Consider the following 21,591-nt stretch of genomic DNA (forward strand, 5'->3'; position numbering starts at 1 on the left):
TCACACAGATACTCAGAGGTAAGTAAGTGGAACTTCCGGAGCTATAGTAGTAGTATAATGCCTGCTTCGCATACATCCTTGGGTGCTTTTGCTATTGAGCTCGAGTTTGCTTTGGCGTTTGCATCTCGCAGATGCCTCGCTGCCATGTAGAACTAATTCCATTAAAGCCAGCTCTAACTTGATTTTCAATTGACTCCTCATTTGCAGTGGTGCGTTCAGTTGAGGTGGTTCTAGTCGCTGGAAGTCGGTGGGTGTGCGGATTTGGTGGGTTGGTGGGTTGGTGGGTCGGTGGGTCAGAACGCGCTGTCAGCAATCAACATGTTCAATTGAGCATATCCTGCCGGCTGCAGGACACTGTCATACTGCCGTACTATACCAGAGAAATGTGATTACCCGACGCTATTTTCCACATACATCCGTCCAGGGGCTTAGTTCTCAATTATTCCAGGGGGGGGGGGGGGGGTGAACTTGTAAAGCTATGTGTCTAAGAAATCACACCTTAAGAGTTTAACATTTTAAACTATTTACTTAACAGTTACAAAACTGCTATAAAAAATTATTCAGATTTAAAAGATATTTTTATTTATTTTTTTTAGTCAAACTATATTCCATATGGTATAGGTAGGTACCTTTCAACATTTTTTTGTAGCTCATTTTAAAAATATACTTTTTGGCCACGGCTTACGCCACTGTCACTGGAAAGAGACGGGTGATCGGCCAGAGAAAGAGAAAGAGACGGCAAGCAGGCAAGAACACAACAGGAAGAAGGTCCAGCGAGCGCCTTTTACATTTCATTGGATTTTATGCGTTTCACTTTATGCTGATGTTTTTATTATTAAATTTTCTTGAATTTTCATTTACATTTTCTGGCTTTCTTAGCGCCATGCTCTATCTCCATCCATCTCGCTCACTCCACTGTCTCACTGCGTCTGTCTCTGTTTGGTCGTTAGTGTTGTCGCCGATGCTGATGACTCCTCTTCATTTTCACACTTTTCATTCAATTTATTGCATTTTGCAAATTGAGTGTCGCTTTCCTTAGATCTATTCTCCCTCCTGCTTCGTCCTGGCCACATCATCCAGTGCTGTTTTCTCACTTTCCTAATTTTCCAAAAGAGAAAAATGCGAAGGAAGTGAGCAAAGAAGAAGCCAATTTGATTAAAGAATGCTCAAGAACGTAGAGTACAAAAAAGTGTAGGTAATACTACATTTAGGTTGCACAAATGCAGACAGCCAATCCAAAAAAAAGAACTAATTAATCACATGTTCTTTGAACTAAAATAGGACACCTTTGTTTATGCCGGGTTTTGGTTTATGCTTTCTTGATCTCCCATTTTTCCCATTTTGTTAGCTTATATTTCTAATTTTCATATATCTCCCTATTTTCAGCTCCCATCATGGCCACAAACTGAATGCCCACATTCTGCTTGCCCTTTTGAGTGAATGCATCCACTTGATTCGCGGTTAGCATAATGACCCTACCACTTTTGATCAAATCATGGGGTCGAGTGGACTTCTTAATATCGTAGGGACTTCCGGTATAGGATATCGTACTACCGGCAGGCGAATTGCCTGCCTTTGGCCACAAAGTCAGGTTTACTTTCAGGGGAAAACAGTTGGCGATTGTGGTGGCTGCCCAAATGAATGTTAATCGCTGATCCGATTGGCATGATGCACCCAGAATCTCACTCAGTTGCACATGTCTGCTCATTATGGTGAGGGACAGATCAACTTGATGCTTGGAATATTGAGAAAGCACATTTTGCAATTGTATCACAGCATGGCATTTGACATTCCCTCTGGTAGCCTTCAAATCCAATTCAAAACTGAATGCCTTATTCAATGGCAAGTACTTCACTAGCCAGTCCTTGTGTTGCAGTGTTAGATGAAAAGCGATGTTATACTTATAGAGTGCTTTTTGGCAATTTGGTTGCGGGCAATGGCCCAGAAATTGTGACTTCTCCAGACGGATAAATGGAAAAGGTAATGCCACTCTGCAATAAAGATGTTCATCAAAATCTTCCGGAAGTTCAATGATTTCAGCTCGCTGTTCACTGGCATTTGAGCGAGGATGGAGAACTCGCCGAACTAGGGACATTCCATTATGGACTGATCCACATTTGGGTTCCGATGTCAGCCACTCCAAATGTCGTCGCTTCGTCAGAAACTGACACCCAAATGCTAAATACTTCTGCTGCAGATTGAGGTACTGATATTTCTTGTTAACATAATCTATTCGTGCTTGTCTTTCTTCTTTGCTATATAATCGTATATCCTTGTTGGATTCCATCGCTTTGGTTTCTGGATCTACGGACTTCTTCGCTTTATAGGGACAACCCATTAGCAAACGCATTTCTTCGACGGCATAGGCGTCCAAACTTCTAGCCTCAATCTCTTGAATGGGATTAGGTTTCTGTGGCTCACACATTTTGGTAGAACATTCCAAATATGGTTTGCCATTTCCACTTTTGCCACATGTTGGTAATAGAGTAAGTGCAGGAGATCTATTGAGTTGAATACAGGATCCTATGTCGTCGTCAACTTCTGCCTCTTCTGCAACTTTATAATTCTTGCGAGCTGTGTTTTCTTTGGAATATACTGGATGCCTATCCCTTGTATATTCTCTTGTTGGTAATAGAGTAAGTGCAGGAGATCTTTTGAGTTGAATACAGGATCCTATGTCGTCGTCAACTTCTGCCTCTTCTGCAGGTTCAGCTTTATAATTCTTGCGAGCTGTGTTTTCTTTGGAATATACTGGATGCCTATCCCTTGTATATTCTTTGGAACTACTTCTACTTCGGGGTAAGTTAATGGACTCTCTAGGTGAATCAAGCGAATGAGAACGATCATTTTCCACGACGGTCCAATAGCTTTCGGTTTTACTCTGCCAACTACTGTCACTATCATTATCATAGCTATCATTATTACTAATCGCATCATGTTTGGGCGTTTCCATCTCAGTTCTGTTAACGAATCTCATGTCCACGTGGATCACTAAGGTTGCACGGCCGCACAAACCACATTGAAGCCTCTGTGCCACATCGCATTTCATACATTGATAGTGCTCCTGTAAGCAAACGCAAACGTGGAACTTGTGCAACGTGGAAAACGGCGATACAGTTGGCTTACGGCACATCACACACTTCATAATGGATTCAAGGATATCGAAGAAAATGTATATGTTTGTTGTGTTATTTGCTTGTAGATGTCAGTTGTTGAACGGCTTGTCGATTGAGAGCGAGTGCAAATGGCTCACACACTCTATTCACAACATCTTTCCCAATAGAGCAGCCTTTGGAATAAAGTTCATCGATCGTGAGACTAAAATCACTAGGGCATTGTGCGTTGGCTGGCAACATGAAAGCCAAACAAAATTGAAGTAAGAAATCGGGTTTCGAAATCGCCACAATGTCCAGCGATCAGTTGAATTCCCAACCGGAAACGGAAGCGCAAGCGGAGGAGGCAGTGGAAGCGGTAGCGGAAACGGAAGTGGATGGTCAACCCGAAGTGCGCTCGTTAGCCAGTGTGGCCAGCTCCGTGGAAGAGACCCAGGCACCCAGCACCAGTCACAGTCACAGTCACGGTCACAGTCACAGTCCTGCGGGCAAATCCACCGAGGCACCACTCACCGGCTGTGTGGTGCGAATTAAGCGCGAACTGCAGGACATTCGGAAACATCCGCCGCCGAATTGCACCGCCGATTTGCATCACGGGGATCTTCTTCGCTGGACGGCAGGCGTGAATGGGCCAGCTGGCTCCGTTTACGAAGGCGGTCACTTCCGGTTGGATATACGATTTCCGGCCAGCTATCCCTTCCGGCCGCCACGCATCCGGTTCACCACGCGGATTTACCACTGCAACGTGGACAGTCGCGGCGCCATTTGCCTCGATGTCCTCGGCGAACGATGGTCGCCGGTGATGAATGTGGCCAAGGTGGGTTTGATTCTACCATCCAATCTATCTTACCAATTATGATTTTTTGATTTTTGATTAGGTTCTACTTTCCATTTACGTGCTGATGAGTGAGTGCAATCCGGACGATCCACTTGTCATGTGCATTGCCGATCAGTACAAAACAAATCGCAGGGAGCACGACAAGATTGCCAGGCACTGGACCAAGCTGTTTGCGATGACCAAAGTGCAGGACAAGAAAGGAGAAAAGGATGCGGATCAGCGTAATGAGCAAAATCAGGATCAGAAGCCAATGCCCAGTCAGCCAGCAGATTAGCAGTCACAAGAGCAGCCGAACATGTTCAACACAATACTCCTAAAAGCAAATAGAAAATAAACATAGAAAATTGCAGTTATGAATTGATGCATATGCATATTAACTTAATGCTAATATAACTTATATGCTTAGGATCTTGCAAATGAGTGCCCGTTAAGTACAAACTGAAATAAATATAAATAGGAGGTATTTCAAGCCGTTGTCACACTTTCTTCCCTTCCCTTCAATGGCGTTTTTAAAGGGCGCCCACAAATGTAAGCCACTTGAGAGCTGCTTCTGCCCTTTGACCCCTGTACACAAATGCCTCCTCAAGGCAAGCAGCTTTCAAAATACTCCCAGCGTAATGTGCCAGCATGCTCAGCTCCTGCCCAGGCTGCTCCTTCTGCTCCTTGTGCTCCTTCTGGTCGTTGTGGTCGTCCGTCCTCCGGCCCCCAGAAATGCTGACTGTGTCAGATAGTCCAACGCGGTCCTTTGGCCGCTCATGTCTATGAATATTCATGAGCTGCCAAAAAATGAACGTTGGAAAAACATCCACGGCCCAATGGACGTGGGGAACGTGGGTGGGTTGCTTTTGGTTAGCTTTGAAAAATGAATTGGAACGCGAAGTGTTTAAGGATGCCAACACCACCACCACCACCACGCCCACACCGAATCCCACCAAGATGGCGATGCAGGCCATCAGCGATACACGGGACACGGGACACGGGACACGGGACACGTTCTCAAAGGACCACGACCAAAAAAAAAAGGATTGCCGCACATCGGGGTCACCCCAATTGAGTGCGAGGAACTACGAGTATTCAAGCCGACAATCTTTAATGCCCATATGGCCCTAAACACAAACACAATTAATGACCTGCGAGCAGAAGGAACACCTTTGGCTTAAGAAAAGGTTGAAGAAATATCAAGAAAACAATTTCTTGAAAAAAAAAGATTTTTTTAACAGATTTGTAACCATAACTCGGCTAAAAATGGTCAGAAAGCTAAAAGAATTGCAGTTTTTTACTCCTAATTAGCAAAACTAACCATCCAAATCACTTTTTGACCGACTTTGTCAAAATAATTTTTGGCCATTTTTTCGCATTTTTTGTAAGGGGTAACATCATCAAAATTTGCAAAAAATCTGACAGAAATAGAATTTTTTTTTGAAAACACAGTTCGATGGGAAATTTAATTACGAACTCAACGAGGTATGACACTCCATATTGGGACCATTATTTCGAATGTTCTGATCAAAATACTGATAATTATTTACGCAAAAAATCAGAAAAACGATTTTTGCAAAAAATGTAATATTTACGATTGGTATTTTCGGTATAAGTTGGCTAAAAATGTTCAGAAAGCGAAAAGAATTACCGTTTTTGTTACTGCTAATATACATATATATACATATTTACATAATTTTTTAATTAAGTTATTAATAAAATAATTTATTATTTAATATTTACTGAGGATTTTTTCCTCATAATTTGGCTATAAATGTTTATATATATATCGGAAAAATTGTAATGAAGGCGCCAATTCGGTTGGTTGAGGCTACAAGTGACAATATTGATACTGTCATACAGCGGAAATGCCAGAACGCACAGCAATTTCATGAATCCAGGGTGATAAACGTATAACCCAAGTGACAGGAGACCACCACCTCCACCTCCTCCTCCTCCTCCTCCTCCTCCTCCTCCTGCTCCTGCTCCTCCAGCCAGCAATGAAAATCCCTTGGATACCGAGAGTCTGGCCAACAATGTCATCAAAGTGCCGAGTGCCTTTCCAATATAACCGCCCATTGCCTGTCTGCCGCTTGTCTGTCCCTTTTGCCCCCCGACAAGTCAAACGTTAATGAACTTAAAGAAATTAATTAAAGTGCCAGGACAGTCAACCACCCACCACCACCCACAGCACCCACATATGTTGCACATACAATACAACATACATACATACATGCATACATACGTAGAGAGTAGCACATAAAGAGCTCGCAGCTTAACGCCTGTTCCGATTCCCGTTTATTGGAATCGACATCCGGGCAGGACGTCAAAGTCCTTGGCCATTCGCATCGCATCGGTTTGGATAGGATAGTATAGGATAGGATAGCATAGGATCGGATCGGATGGCTTTCTTCCCGGGGAAAATGCAATAAAAGCAAGTTGCTCGCACTGAGACAACAACTTGACCGTTAAAAATGAAGTCAGCCAGGCAGATGGCAGTTTCCACTGTCGCCAGCGAAGCCCACTAAACGAACGACGAACAGATGCCCTTCCTTTTGACTCTTTTACTTAAGTAATGCATATTAATGAGCTCTATGCTTTAAAGGAATGCATGGAATTGTATATATTGAACTCACTTGTTGCAGTTCAAACTTGATTTAAACTCAATTGTTGCAGTTTCAACTTTAAGGCTGCACAAATTGATTTGGCATTTATTAAAACATATTAATCCTCTGAATTTTTGCTAATACTGTGCGATTTTCTTGGTCAAACACAAAAGTTCTATGACAAACATTTTATTTTGAAACGTTTTTGTAGTAGAAATGAGGGATATTCAATTGAAGACAATTGAGCTTTTTTTCTTTGCAGCTGCAAGTGGGGCAAACCACACAAGTGATGACTTCGTCCATGCTTCCTGCACCTGTTCTCATTAACCCCCGTGGGCCCCGCCACTCCGCACTCGACCCACTTAACCCTCAACCGCCGAATGTGTCAAGCGCCGCAGGCGTCGCTGCATTCGCACCCGTGCTAATCCCACAGAGTCGCCCGATTCCAATTGGCAATTGGCAGTTGGCGATTGCCGGCAAACAGGAAAATAGCTTCGACAATCCGTCATAGCTTCGAATGTGGATTCGGATGGGTTTTGGGCATATGGGATATGGGATGTGGGATGTGGGATGACCCCGACTTGGGTCGATAATCGCATTGCATAATGGGTGTCCTGCAAGTGGGCGGTTAATTAGGACGAGGAGGAGTTGGTGTCCCCTGCCCAATGATGCCACATTCGCGAACTGTGTTCTCATTGCAATCGAATTCTCATTTGCTGCACATTTCCATGGCGAGCTAATTCGTGATGGCTAATGATCCAAAGGCGATTTGAGTTTACATGCAAATTGCTATCTACAGGAGCTTCTTAACCAAACGATCGGACTACAAACTTGTGATTTTCCCATTTACATTCATGTGGAGCATGTAATCTTTTCTTGTGGAAACATAACTTTTGAATTAGCTTAAACCAAATATTATTTAAATACCTAACGTATTTTTTTGAATTTGTAATGAAATACTTAGGATAAGCGTATGTTACTATCAAATCTATAAAGTCTTATTTTATTTATTTATTGTTACTGTGTTGGTACTTAAGCGATGAGATGAGTACTCGGCATGAGTACGCGTAAATTAATAAACTCAGCCATTCACCTTGCAGTTAATATACCCCATTGTCGTGTGTCACTTGGCAATAAATATTGCCGCATGTTAAATGTTTCACTCCCCATCCCGATGACTATGGGATGGAGCTGACTGCTCAAACTCGAGGATTCAAGGACTGAAGGCTTGGGGCATTCAGGGGATTCAGGAGATTCAGGGGATTCAGGGGATATGGCGACATCCAACAGGCAACAGGGCGATGGCCACTCGCCGATATTGCACAAAATTAACAAATGAGCCCGACAAGCGTTCGACTGATGGCTGATGAGTTTCGATGCCCACGCCCACACACTGGAATTGCCCCGGAAAAGCCAACCGAACCGAGAGGCCCGCCCCCTTGAAAAAGGGCGGGAAAGCCCCTTCTCGATTTCGGGGGCAGTTTCAGTTTCCATTGCCGGAGGACCGGAGTCGATTGAATTCCGTGTCAAACGGTTTCTGCACTCTCAGCTTTTATTGAATTCCATTACAGATTCATGTCCATCAGTGGAGTAACGTCATCATAAGGGCCACATGGCCGCATGGCCAGGCTGTTTGCCTTTTTCGGGGCAATATAATGAACACCCAGCGATTGCTGTCATTAATGTTAATGGCAAATTGTTTTAGAGCACCGACTTCTGCCGGTGACAGTGTCTCACTGAGCCAGGACGAGGCCCGCATCCTGTTTGCCAATCAAGAGACACACACACAGCGAGAGTAGTTTGTCAAAAGAGCGACTACAAAAGCACTCCGCTGCTTATCGCACCAGACAGACTTTTCCAGAGTCCATAGGGAAAATGGGAAAAAGGGGAAAAAGGGGGTAGGGAATATTATGATTATGCCGGCGGAAAGTCCAAAGGTTTACGTATCGGCCGGACAATTATTTTGGCCAGCCATCCTACAGTTTTGGCCATTTAAAAATTACCAAGCATCAGAAGCCAATTAGCTTTTGGGTAGCGCGCACTGCAAAAAAAATGCAGAAATAAAAAAAATATATATTCAGCAATTTTGCTTAATTTGTCAATATTAATTTGATAATATTAATTTTCCAAAGAAAATAATATGGATACAAATATGATAAAGATCACTTAATTAACAGAGTTTTCTAAATGTAAAATTCGCTTTTTTTTTTTGTATAAAGCCATAGAAGTTTTGAAGTAAAAAATGGTAATGGGCTCTATCAATTTGGTTACAATTTGTGTATGGGATGTATACATCCGAGGAACCCTTTTTGCACGCCGGAAGAGAGGAGAACTGTCTGCTCAATTGAAACTGCCGACTGGCAAGGGCTTCCACATCAAAATCACAACATAGTGCATTCAAATCTGGACTGTGTAGATGAATTTCATGGCATTCGCACAATGAGAATTCAACCTCAACAAAGGAAAATTAATTTCGTCAACCGAGTGCAGCTAAAGAATTTTCCAGGGCTTCATCAGGTTGGATTGGGAATGGGTTTGGGATTGGGATTGGGATTGGGAATGGGTGTGAGGTGTGGGTTGTGGGGTGTGGAGTATAGGGAGTTGGCTAACCTGACATCGAAACTAAGGCTTTACGGACTCAATTAATTTGTGAGAGTTTTCCAAGCAACTCAGACGAAGAACTTGAAGCCTGTGGTGCAATTGGAGCGACATCGGATTGAGTTTTGGCATTGCTCTTCATTTGGCGGTCTTCGCTCGGATTTTTGGCTTGCTTGAAATTTAATTAAGCCGTGCCGCAGGCTGAAAATGAGACGAAGAGATGAGTGGAGCAGGGGCAGGGGCAGGGGCAGGGGGAGTGGGAGGGGTTGGAAAAGCCTTTCGAAAGTTGCCGTCTAAATATTATTTTACACGATGCTTTAACGGCAACTTTTGCATGCCTCATAATAATAATAATCGTCATAATGCCGCCAGGCAACAACTGTTTCATTAAAAGAAAAATAAACCAGCAGGAAAATCGCAGCAAAATCTGAATGGGGGAAAATGCAGTTTGGCGGGGGGGAGGGTAGGAAAATGCGGGGCAAAGGCGGTGGCAGATTGCATCGTATGTTGTTTTATGCGTATGATATTTTGCCAAGCCAAAGTTATGAGTTCTATAAGGAAGCTGGCAAAAGGCAAAGGCAGCCAGCCCCAAGAAAAAATGGGGAATCTTTTCTCCGCTTTTTTTTCCACTTCCTTCTTTTTTTTTTTAATTTTTTTGGTGGGGCGAAGGGGTAGTTGGTAGTTGGTGGTGGGCTGCACTTGCTCTTTTAGTTAAATGTTTGAAAAGAAAAATTAAAAACTTTTTACAGCGCACACAACATGCGCGGCTGCTGCTCCTTCTTTTGCGCTGCCATAATATCCTGTAAGCGGGGCCAAAATGCAAGTGGAAAAAGTTAAGCGGCCAGAGAGGGGGGCGGGGGGCGTGGCAAGAAGATTACGTCGCACTAGCCTTTCAGTAAGCCCCAGCAACGTGGAAAAGCGTCTTAATCCCGAGTAAGAACAACCGCAGGCGGTGACACCCACATGCAACATGCAACTTGCAACTTGCAGCATGCCACATGTCAGATATAGCCTGCTGCAACAGCGAAAACTTGCTCATCCCACAAAAGCAGCCGCCTTTGCTATTAAATGGGGACAGGAAAATGATAAAAAATTAACACATTTGCTGCCGGGCATGGCTGATCAAAGATTACTTCAAATATTGACCAATTCTTTAATAAGAAGGCATATAAATATTATTAATAATTATCTTTGAGCACAATTGGTGGTCATTAAAAATATATGAATTTATGTATGTAACTTGCTTCAATTATCGCACCTACTTGGAGATACGGCATCCAAATTTGGGGAGTGGCTGCGTCCCACCGAAAACGATTCCAAACCGTCCAGAACAAAACATTAAGACAAATCACTGGCTGTGACTGGTTCGTTAGCGGCCAAACGCTTCACAATGATTTAAACCTGAGCCTTGTTGAAGACCAAATCTCGTTCTTCTCAAGCAGATACAACGATCGACTAACTGCCCACCGTAATCGTCTCGCCCGGAGATTACAGGGGGCTATCCCAATTCGCAGGCTCAAAAGAAGACATTTTGGGCTGCTTCTAAGATGATAGTATGAATATATTATTTACCTGAAACCTCACTACTCGAAATTTGACCTATTCCTATATATTAAGATGAAAACAAATTATATTTTATAATTAAGAGATTATTTACTTAAGACAACATTTAGGTTAAAGGCTTTAATTGACCTGTTCCTGAATAATATTAAATAAAGATGTTAATTAATTTAAAAAAAATTTAAAAAAAACTTGCTTCAATCAATCAAAAAGTAAAACCTTGTTTTCCTGTGCAAATGCATCGTGAATATTTCCCAGGCATTCAGTGTAATGGATATTCACTTACCCCAAGATGTTGTTTGCCCCCTTTCAATACCCCCAAGAACATTCCCTGATCCTTCCGATGAGTTGGTTTTAAGAGCACTTAGTGGCTGCTTTAAGGACACCTTGTCTCCCCCCCTTTTTGGCTTAAACAATTTCGGGCTTTTCCTGCTCCCCAGCAAAGACACCGAAAGAAAGCACAAAATTAGAAAAAAAAAGAAACGCTTGTAGCAACTTTTTTTCATATGTATGCGCTGTTTTTTCTATTTTTTCCATTTTTTTTTTTACAATTTTTACATTTTTTTGTTGACTTGGCTGGCTGGCTGGGATGTCTTGTCTGTCTTCTTTTTTTTCCTTTTTCTTTTTAGCCCACTCCCCCTATTTCCTGTGCCACTTTCCACTTGCCGCTCTCGTAACTTTTGCTAGTGCGGCGACATCTGCCAATGTTTTGAACATTGCAACACACACGCTAGAGGACAAACTCCTTGGCAAAATAATGAAAAAGTAACTCAAAGTCGTATTTGTATTTTCTTCAGCTTTTCTGTCTCTGTCTCTGTTTCTGTCTCTGTCTCTGTCGCTCGCTTCCGTCCGCTTTGTCCCCTTCTGTTTTCAGTTTTCTGTTTTTGGTATTGGAATATCTCAAAGTCGAACTCTTCCATCATGGAGGTTAAAGGCAAGTCAGCCTCTTTTGGAAATTGGGGCGAGTAATTGGTTTGTTAGAACAAAACTTATGGCACACACATGCACACAGGCGCACCCTCAAAGTTGTTTCTGTCACTGGACATGGGCAAAGTTTTCCCGGCAACTCACCTGGCACGAGATGAACAAACGGACGGACGGACGGACATACGGACGGACAGACAGACGAGCGGACAGACAACCTAATAATAATCTGCATGCCAAGCTGAGAAACTTAAAAACATGTCACAGACTTTTCGGTTTACAGATTTTCGCAGACTGCACACACAACTTTGCCTTGGCACACTGCAAGAAAATATTCCGAATATTCTTTAACAGTTAAAAAGGTGAGTAAATAACGAAAATAATGTAAATTGCTGCCAACATTGAAGAAAGCCAGTTCAATAAACATCATTTATATGATGAGTAATGAGTACAAGATGGGATATCCTTTTTGTTATCAGTGTAGGGGTAGAGGTCCCGAAGTCCCGAAGTCCTGGTCTGAGTCCCTACTTGAATACGGGTCGTGGGACAGCCCATGGCGAGGAGTCGAGATTCAGATACACGTCTAACATGTCAGTGACACACACGAAGTAGCTGCAGTTTTGGTGCCGCCGGAGGTCAAAGGGGAACGGTGGCGCGCACAAAGGTTAAAAAGCAATTTTTCGAAATGTCAGCATACAAAATTTCATTACAAATTTGTTGCCTTCGTTTTTTTGTTTTGTTTTTTGCACTGCCCTCTTCGTTTGTTCTTTGAATTGGCCTGAGTTAACCGTAGGGCATGTTTATCAGGAGACTGTTCTGTGGAAAACATTTGTGGAAAAAGGACTAAATTAATTGCAAGAATAGAAGAATAAGCATCATTTCTTTGGTATGAGTGTTGAATAACGCAAACTGAAACAAAACCAGTGTTTAGTTACGCTCCTTAACTCAACTCCACCAAGTACTTGTGATACAAGCTCTTAAAGATGTTTCTTCTCCCCAGAAAGAAAAAAAAACTAACATAATTTATGATTATTAATAACAATAATAGGAAATATGCATATATGCAAAGTGCCCAAACGACCGCACACAGAAACCCACGCACAAGTGGGCAAACAGTCACGGACACGAAGGGAAAATCGACGTTTAAAAAGGATTTGCCTTGCTAAACATTTTGAGATGCCTTAAGCTATTCAAAAATTACATCACTCGAGTAAATACGAGCGAGACACTCGAAGGGAAAATTGTGCAGGATATATTATATATATGAATATGTGCATGCGTTGCGAGCTCTGAGCTCACGAGTTTCCGAGTCCTGAAAGTCCTGAGATGCACGATTAATGGCAACGAGAAATGTAATGTAGCGAATATGCGAGAGTTGCCGTCCTGATTTCAAAATGGGGATCCGCAAGGGGAAGTGGAAGGGAAGGGAAGGATGGAGGGGAAGTGGAAAAGGGCAAGCCAGGCAAACGGAAAACAGGGAAAGCAAAACAAAAGGCGGCGCTGGAAAAACAACGTCAAGCGGTTCAATGCTCGACCGCTGGCGTTCGCCTGATTTAACCATGCATTGGGTCAGAACTCAGGACTCGAAATTGAGGACTAAGGACTGAGGACTGAGGACTGAGGACTGAGAACTGTGGACTCGGCCGCAGACAGAGGACCTCGTCGTGGTGCTCGACATCATCGAGAAATGAAAACAACTCAAGCGAAAATACAATCATATTTTTATTGCCGGCTGGTTGGCTGCATTTCGAGGCGAGCCCAAGGAAGCGGACACATTGCCGAACGGCGAAAAAGGGTCGGGTGGCATGGTGGCATGGTGGCATATCAAGGACCTCCGGCAAGGAGCGGGCGGGTCATTCGCTCCACAAGGCGAAAAATTGGTCATCTCCCTGGTCATTCGAAATCTCTTATCAAAGGAAACCACAGGAAAACACTAGAATGCTCACATGACATTCAAAATGTGCCACAATATATTGAAAGAGTTCGATAGGTCAACATTATAATAATAAACATTATAATTATAGAACTCTTTTAAATACTAGCTGCATACACTTCAATTGGCAAGTAAAGAGATTGTTCATCATTTTAATAAATATTAAACTCTATCATCCGATTAAGTGATATTTTTGCGCAGTGCAGCAATTGTCGTTTGCTCGCTCGTTTAGTCGATTATTCTTGGAGGCGTTTTTCTTAATAGCAACTCAGAGAAATACAAAAACCAAAAAAATAAAACAACAAGTGGTGAAACAATAACAATGGGAAGAGCAATAACAGTCAGGACTCAAGGGGTGGCTGGGGGGGTTGGGGGTTGGGTCACCAAGTGAAATGAATTAAAACTGAATCAAAACATCTGGACACACGACCGAAAGACAACAGACGAAAAACTGAAGGATTGCCAAGGAAAAGAGAAAAAACCGAGGGCGGGCAGTTTTCTTCATTTATTCAAACTGAAGAAGATGAATGAATGGCGTGGATGACTGAGTGATTAAATTGTTTAACGAATCGGCGAACGAGTGGATAATTGAGAGGTTGGGAATCAGTGGGAAAATAAGGACTTCTACTTAAGCGAAATAATTAAGCATGCCAGGGGAAGAAGTAATACAATAAAATATTATTATACATAATGCAATTCAGGTTGAGCTCTGTCATTGAGAAGTTGTAACATAAATGTGAAAAAGGAAAACATAAACAAAACAATGTCTGCAGAATGCGTTCTATGTATTTGGCTAACAAATCAAGTATTCAATTATAGCAGAATATTTGAGCCACCGCTTCATTAAGTGAAGCAATTCCCACTGAGCACCTGGCAACTCCCTTTATCAACTCCCCTGATTCGATGAGTTCACTTTGAGTTATTTGCGAATTGATTTCCGCCCACTGCAACTCATTGCAGCCCACTACAGAAATGGCCCCCAGGTCCCCAAAAGAAGCCACTTACCTATCTCTGGGAATGGAACTATCAATGCGGCTGGCCGCACTTCAGCTACATCAGCTCCAATCCTAGTCCTGTCTCCGGGAAAACCTGAAGAAAAGCCGAAGGAGGAAAAGCGGGTGCAAGGAAAATATGCAAGCCAAGCAATTTGCATTTGCACACCGCAAACGGTGAAGCAAAACTTAAGAACACAGCAGACAAGGACAACAAGTGCTGCAAGGAATATGCTAAATTACGAAAAGACAAAAAACCAAACACGGCGCACGAAAAAAGAATGGCAGAAAGAATAAACTTTGTTAGACTCCCCCCGCTCTCTAAAAAAGTATTCTCGAGAAGTTGCCCAAAGTCGAGTTGAAATCTGGAACCTGCTTCCCCGGCTAACGACACAAACAGCGGACGAGGATCACCCCCGCGACTAACAGATACCTATTAATCAAATTGCTCTATATGTCTGAATTGTATCAATGGAATGTTAATAACAAGCTTTTTACAAAGCAATAAGTGAACCTAGTCATCATTATACAACGAAGTATTGAAAACAAATATAAACAACATTGTTATTAATACATTCCAAATATTGTTCAAAAACTTATATTTGCGCACACTTTATCAGCAGTCTTGAAAACCATTTGGCTACTTTTACAGGGTACTAAAATCCCTTTTGCAAAGGGAGTCATAAAGGGGATGGGAAGATTGCCTTTCTTTCGGACAGTCCTTCTGCAACACGCAAAAATACTAGATATATATCTTAATTGTTTATCGACGCCATTACATCAATGTCATTTCAATGAAACTAGAAATAAACAAGCATAAGCAGCTTTTGAAACATAAATGTAACCGATAGAATATGAAGACCATTCGTGGACATTGCACTTTCGCTCAGTGCACACGTCTTGTCAAGCTAGAAGGCAAATAATCAGAGACCTCAGCTCCGAGCATCCTTGTTGTGTGCTGTTATTGAAAATAGTTTTACAATTTATAGAGTACCCCCTGCCACAGCACCGCCCCCTGCTCCATTATCCTGCAACGCCCCCCGCCCCCCTTTTCCCTTTGGCCGTGTCTCACCTGGCTTTTGTCTGGGCGGTGGGAGCCCACAGCTCTTTGCATGACAAAGGCTCCTTGCGGTTGCCAGGTCCTTCAGAATGTCAGATTCAACTGTCGGCTCAAAAGTGGGTGGACGAACGAGTGGGGCCACCAAAAGGACCTGATTCCTGCGTCCTGGGTCCTGGATCCTGAATCCTGAGTCCACCGTACTTGTCTTCGGCGACGGCATCGCACTCCATCTAAGCTGATTTGTCGGCTTACAGCCATGACACACAAGATGGCCATAACCAAAGTTTGGTTATGTGCAAGGAATCCCATCAAGGGATGTTACTATTTGTGCCTCGGAGATACCAAATGATCTGCACGTTCATAATGGACAGAAGTGTTGGGCTCTGGGCTTAAATATGGCACATTATTTGCAATATTTACAATTGGAATTTTCTGTATAACTCGGCTAAAAATGGTCAGAAAGCTAAAAGAATTACAGTTTTTTACTCCTAATTACTAACCATCCAAATCACTTTTTGACCGACATTGTCAAAATAATTGTTGGCCAAATTTTTGCATTTTTTGTAACATCATCAAAATTGGCAAAAATGTGGACAACTATTTTTCTTGCTATCGAAAAAAACGGAATATTTTTTTATTAAAAAAATGGAAAAATATTAAATTGAAAAATTGAAGATATATCGAATTTCAGATACAAGCTAGGCAGAAATGTCAGGGGTGACCAACGATCATTTCGATTCTGGTAGACACCTACTGCTAATTATCATAGCCTGGTGCATAAAGTAATAAAATGTGCCGAAAACCGGGCATTTAATCCGAGTTTTGTTGGGAAAATAGAGATATTTCGAATTTCAGATACCAGGCGAACAGAAATGTCAGGAGGTGACCAACGATCATTTCGATTCTGCTAGACACCTACTGCTAATTATCATAGCCTGGTGCATAAAGTAATAAAATGTGCCGAAAACCGGGCATTTAATCCGAGTTTTGTTCGAAAAATTGAGATATTTCGAATTTCAGATACCAGGCGAACAGAAATGTCAGGAGGTGACCAACGATCATTTTGATTCTGGTAGACACCTACTGCTAATTATCATAGCGTGGTGCATAAAGTAATAAAATGTGCCGAAAACCGGGCATTTAATCCGAGTTTTGTTGGGAAAATGGAGATATTTCGAATTTCAGATACCAGGCGAACAGAAATGTCAGGAGGTGACCAACGATCATTTCGATTCTGCTAGACACACCTACTGCTAATTATCATAGCCTGGTGCATAAAGTAATAAAATGTGCCGAAAACCGGGCATTTAATCCGAGTTTTGTTGGGAAAATAGAGATATTTCGAATTTCAGATACCAGGCGAACAGAAATGTCAGGAGGTGACCAACGATCATTTCGATTCTGCTAGACACCTACTGCTAATTATCATAGCCTGGTGCATAAAGTAATAAAATGTGCCGAAAACCGGGCATTTAATCCGAGTTTTGTTGGGAAAATGGAGATATTTCGAATTTCAGATACCAGGCGAACAGAAATGTCAGGAGGTGACCAACGATCATTTCGATTCTGCTAGACACACCTACTGCTAATTATCATAGCCTGGTGCATAAAGTAATAAAATGTGCCGAAAACCGGGCATTTAATCCGAGTTTTGTTGGGAAAATAGAGATATTTCGAATTTCAGATACCAGGCGAACAGAAATGTCAGGAGGTGACCAACGATCATTTCGATTCTGCTAGACACCTACTGCTAATTATCATAGCCTGGTGCATAAAGTAATAAAATGTGCCGAAAACCGGGCATTTAATCCGAGTTTTGTTCGAAAAATTGAGATATTTCGAATTTCAGATACCAGGCGAACAGAAATGTCAGGAGGTGACCAACGATCATTTTGATTCTGGTAGACACCTACTGCTAATTATCATAGCCTGGTGCATAAAGTAATAAAATGTGCCGAAAACCGGGCATTTAATCCGAGTTTTGTTCGAAAAATTGAGATATTTCGAATTTCAGATACCAGGCGAACAGAAATGTCAGGAGGTGACCAACGATCATTTCGATTCTGGTAGACACCTACTGCTAATTATCATAGCCTGGTGCATAAAGTAATAAAGTGTGCCGAAAACCGGGCATTTAATCCGAGTTTTGTTGGGAAAATGGAGATATTTCGAATTTCAGATACCAGGCGAACAGAAATGTCAGGAGGTGATTTTGCAGAATTTAAAATCAAGCAGCCCCCGAAAGTAGACAATGAAAAATTCACGATCCGCTGATCTCATCTTTTCCATCAGCCCAAAAGTATGCAACTAAAAATTCCTGATCAGCTGGTCATTGTTTTCCGACAGATCCTAAAAGTATGCAAGAATTCTTCCGGTAGCCCAGTCCGTTGCATACTTTTAGGATCTGTCGGAAAACAATGACCAGCTGATCGGGAATTTTTAGTTGCATACTTTTGGGCTGATGGAAAAGATGAGATCAGCGGATCGTGAATTTTTCATTGTCTACTTTCGGGGGCTGCTTGATTTTAAATTCTGCAAAGTCACCTCCTGACATTTCTGTTCGCCTGGTATCTGAAATTCGAAATATCTCCATTTTCCCAACAAAACTCGGATTAAATGCCCGGTTTTCGGCACATTTTATTACATTATGCACCAGGCTATGATAATTAGCAGTAGGTGTCTAGCAGAATCGAAATGATCGTTGGTCACCTCCTGACATTTCTGTTCGCCTGGTATCTGAAATTCGAAATATCTCCATTTTCCCAACAAAACTCGGATTAAATGCCCGGTTTTCGGCACATTTTATTACTTTATGCACCAGGCTATGATAATTAGCAGTAGGTGTCTAGCAGAATCGAAATGATCGTTGGTCACCTCCTGACATTTCTGTTCGCCTGGTATCTGAAATTCGAAATATCTCCATTTTCCCAACAAAACTCGGATTAAATGCCCGGTTTTCGGCACATTTTATTACTTTATGCACCAGGCTATGATAATTAGCAGTAGGTGTCTAGCAGAATCGAAATGATCGTTGGTCACCTCCTGACATTTCTGTTCGCCTGGTATCTGAAATTCGAAATATCTCCATTTTCCCAACAAAACTCGGATTAAATGCCCGGTTTTCGGCACATTTTATTACTTTATGCACCAGGCTATGATAATTAGCAGTAGGTGTCTAGCAGAATCGAAATGATCGTTGGTCACCTCCTGACATTTCTGTTCGCCTGGTATCTGAAATTCGAAATATCTCAATTTTTCGAACAAAACTCGGATTAAATGCCCGGTTTTCGGCACATTTTATTACTTTATGCACCAGGCTATGATAATTAGCAGTAGGTGTCTACCAGAATCAAAATGATCGTTGGTCACCTCCTGACATTTCTGTTCGCCTGGTATCTGAAATTCGAAATATCTCCATTTTCCCAACAAAACTCGGATTAAATGCCCGGTTTTCGGCACATTTTATTACTTTATGCACCAGGCTATGATAATTAGCAGTAGGTGTCTAGCAGAATCGAAATGATCGTTGGTCACCTCCTGACATTTCTGTTCGCCTGGTATCTGAAATTCGAAATATCTCCATTTTCCCAACAAAACTCGGATTAAATGCCCGGTTTTCGGCACATTTTATTACTTTATGCACCAGGCTATGATAATTAGCAGTAGGTGTCTAGCAGAATCGAAATGATCGTTGGTCACCTCCTGACATTTCTGTTCGCCTGGTATCTGAAATTCGAAATATCTCAATTTTTCGAACAAAACTCGGATTAAATGCCCGGTTTTCGGCACATTTTATTACTTTATGCACCAGGCTATGATAATTAGCAGTAGGTGTGTCTACCAGAATCAAAATGATCGTTGGTCACCTCCTGACATTTCTGTTCGCCTGGTATCTGAAATTCGAAATATCTCCATTTTCCCAACAAAACTCGGATTAAATGCCCGGTTTTCGGCACATTTTATTACTTTATGCACCAGGCTATGATAATTAGCAGTAGGTGTCTACCAGAATCGAAATGATCGTTGGTCACCTCCTGACATTTCTGTTCGCCTGGTATCTGAAATTCGAAATATCTCCATTTTCCCAACAAAACTCGGATTAAATGCCCGGTTTTCGGCACATTTTATTACTTTATGCACCAGGCTATGATAATTAGCAGTAGGTGTCTAGCAGAATCGAAATGATCGTTGGTCACCTCCTGACATTTCTGTTCGCCTGGTATCTGAAATTCGAAATATCTCCATTTTCCCAACAAAACTCGGATTAAATGCCCGGTTTTCGGCACATTTTATTACTTTATGCACCAGGCTATGATAATTAGCAGTAGGTGTCTACCAGAATCGAAATGATCGTTGGTCACCTCCTGACATTTCTGTTCGCCTGGTATCTGAAATTCGAAATATCTCCATTTTCCCAACAAAACTCGGATTAAATGCCCGGTTTTAGGCACATTTTATTACTTTATGCACCAGGCTATGATAATTAGCAGGTGTCTAGCAGAATCGAAATGATCGTTGGTCACCTCCTGACATTTCTGTTCGCCTGGTATCTGAAATTCGAAATATCTCCATTTTCCCAACAAAACTCGGATTAAATGCCCGGTTTTCGGCACATTTTATTACTTTATGCACCAGGCTATGATAATTAGCAGTAGGTGTCTACCAGAATCGAAATGATCGTTGGTCACCTCCTGACATTTCTGTTCGCCTGGTATCTGAAATTCGAAATATCTCCATTTTCCCAACAAAACTCGGATTAAATGCCCGGTTTTCGGCACATTTTATTACTTTATGCACCAGGCTATGATAATTAGCAGTAGGTGTCTACCAGAATCGAAATGATTGTTGGTCACCTCCTGACATTTCTGTTCGGCTGGTATATGTTTTGTGCTGCTATAAACATAGCTAACTATGCCTATCCCTACTTTTTCGATATTCGAAAAAAAAAGTTCACAAATTACCATCATCAAAATTTGCAAAAAATGTGGAAAGAATTAAATTTTTTTTGACACACAGTTCGATTGGAAAATTAATTACGAACTCAACGAGTTATGATAATCCATATTATTTACATTATTTGAAAAGTTGTGGAAATAAAATCAATTATTTTAAGAAACCTGTCATTAATATACATTTTCAGTTGTATAAACTATTTTTAGTTTAGTAAAAAAAACATATGTACATAGTATCTATTTGCACACCAACCCGACAGGAATCATTAATCTAAATTGAGGCAAAGTTCTCCTTCCCTGTCGATCCCAGAATGCAAACTGAAATTAACATAATTTATCGCTTATTGAATCAATCAAAGTTCCAGCTTGTCAACCACCTTTGCCTTCATTTTCTCATTTTCTCAAGTTTCTGAGGAATGAGGGGAAAAATTGAGAGATTGGCCGTTTAAAAAAGCGAGCCACGTAGAAAGATTACATGAATTCGTAATAAAAAACTACTGTCAGCTTGCATCAGGGAAGTTTCCATCATTTCCCCGCCAAGTGCGGAACCGGAAGGAAAATCTTGGGGACTGGGGAGTGCGGATTTGATTTGGGTGTTGGCGTCTACTAAATCCGCTGGGGATATATCCGAAACATACAAGCACTCATATGTACAGACATACAGACATACAGGCATACAGAGTGGATTTCTTTGCTGGAATGTTTTGCTATTTTGCGATTGAGCTGTCCAAATGCGCCTTTTAATGTAATCTCTTACGGATTTGTTTTGACAGGAGTGCCGCACATCCACATCCCACTGAATCGCTCACATCCCAAAGTAAAACACCCCGTCTCCACCTTCCCAGTTTTGTGCGAATTTCTTTTCATCCAATGCATATGAAATGGGTGTGGATAAGTCTGGTTATGTTTTCTTGGGACCGAGTGGTTTATGCTTAGGTATACTTTCATCATAAATATTAGATTACTCGAGCGTATGTAATTTATTATATTAGATTTGAAACGGCCAATTCAATTGGGAAATGCCAAAACAAAACCA

At 41.8% G+C, this 21,591-nt stretch overlaps 2 protein-coding genes across 2 annotated transcripts; one reads left to right on the forward strand and one right to left on the reverse strand.

Annotated features, from left to right (window-relative positions):
* Positions 1-622: 622 nt before the first annotated feature.
* On the reverse strand, positions 623-3,203 carry LOC120456504. Its single transcript, XM_039643372.1, has one exon. It carries the CDS (start codon positions 3,143-3,145, stop codon positions 1,358-1,360), a length of 1,788 nt encoding a protein of 595 aa, XP_039499306.1. The 5' UTR covers positions 3,146-3,203; the 3' UTR covers positions 623-1,357.
* Positions 3,204-3,262: 59 nt separating this feature from the next.
* Positions 3,263-4,328, forward strand: LOC120456506 (ubiquitin-conjugating enzyme E2 4). The gene is made up of 2 exons (XM_039643374.1): positions 3,263-3,930; positions 3,992-4,328. Exons 1-2 carry the CDS (start codon positions 3,406-3,408, stop codon positions 4,223-4,225), a joined length of 759 nt encoding a protein of 252 aa, XP_039499308.1. The 5' UTR covers positions 3,263-3,405; the 3' UTR covers positions 4,226-4,328.
* The last annotated feature ends 17,263 nt before the right edge of the window (positions 4,329-21,591 follow it).

This window comes from Drosophila santomea, chromosome X, assembly GCF_016746245.2.
Source record: "Drosophila santomea strain STO CAGO 1482 chromosome X, Prin_Dsan_1.1, whole genome shotgun sequence".
In the NCBI taxonomy this organism is placed as follows: domain Eukaryota; kingdom Metazoa; phylum Arthropoda; class Insecta; order Diptera; family Drosophilidae; genus Drosophila; species Drosophila santomea.

Excerpts from the sequence above, each read along its gene's own strand:
- LOC120456506 (XM_039643374.1), top strand. The coding sequence starts at position 3,406 with ATGTCCAGCGATCAGTTGAATTCCCAACCGGAAACGGAAGCGCAAGCG. Across the intron at positions 3,931-3,991 it reads CGGTGATGAATGTGGCCAAG|GTTCTACTTTCCATTTACGT; the intron begins GTGGGTTTGATT and ends ATTTTTGATTAG.
- LOC120456504 (XM_039643372.1), bottom strand. The coding sequence starts at position 3,145 with ATGAAGTGTGTGATGTGCCGTAAGCCAACTGTATCGCCGTTTTCCACG.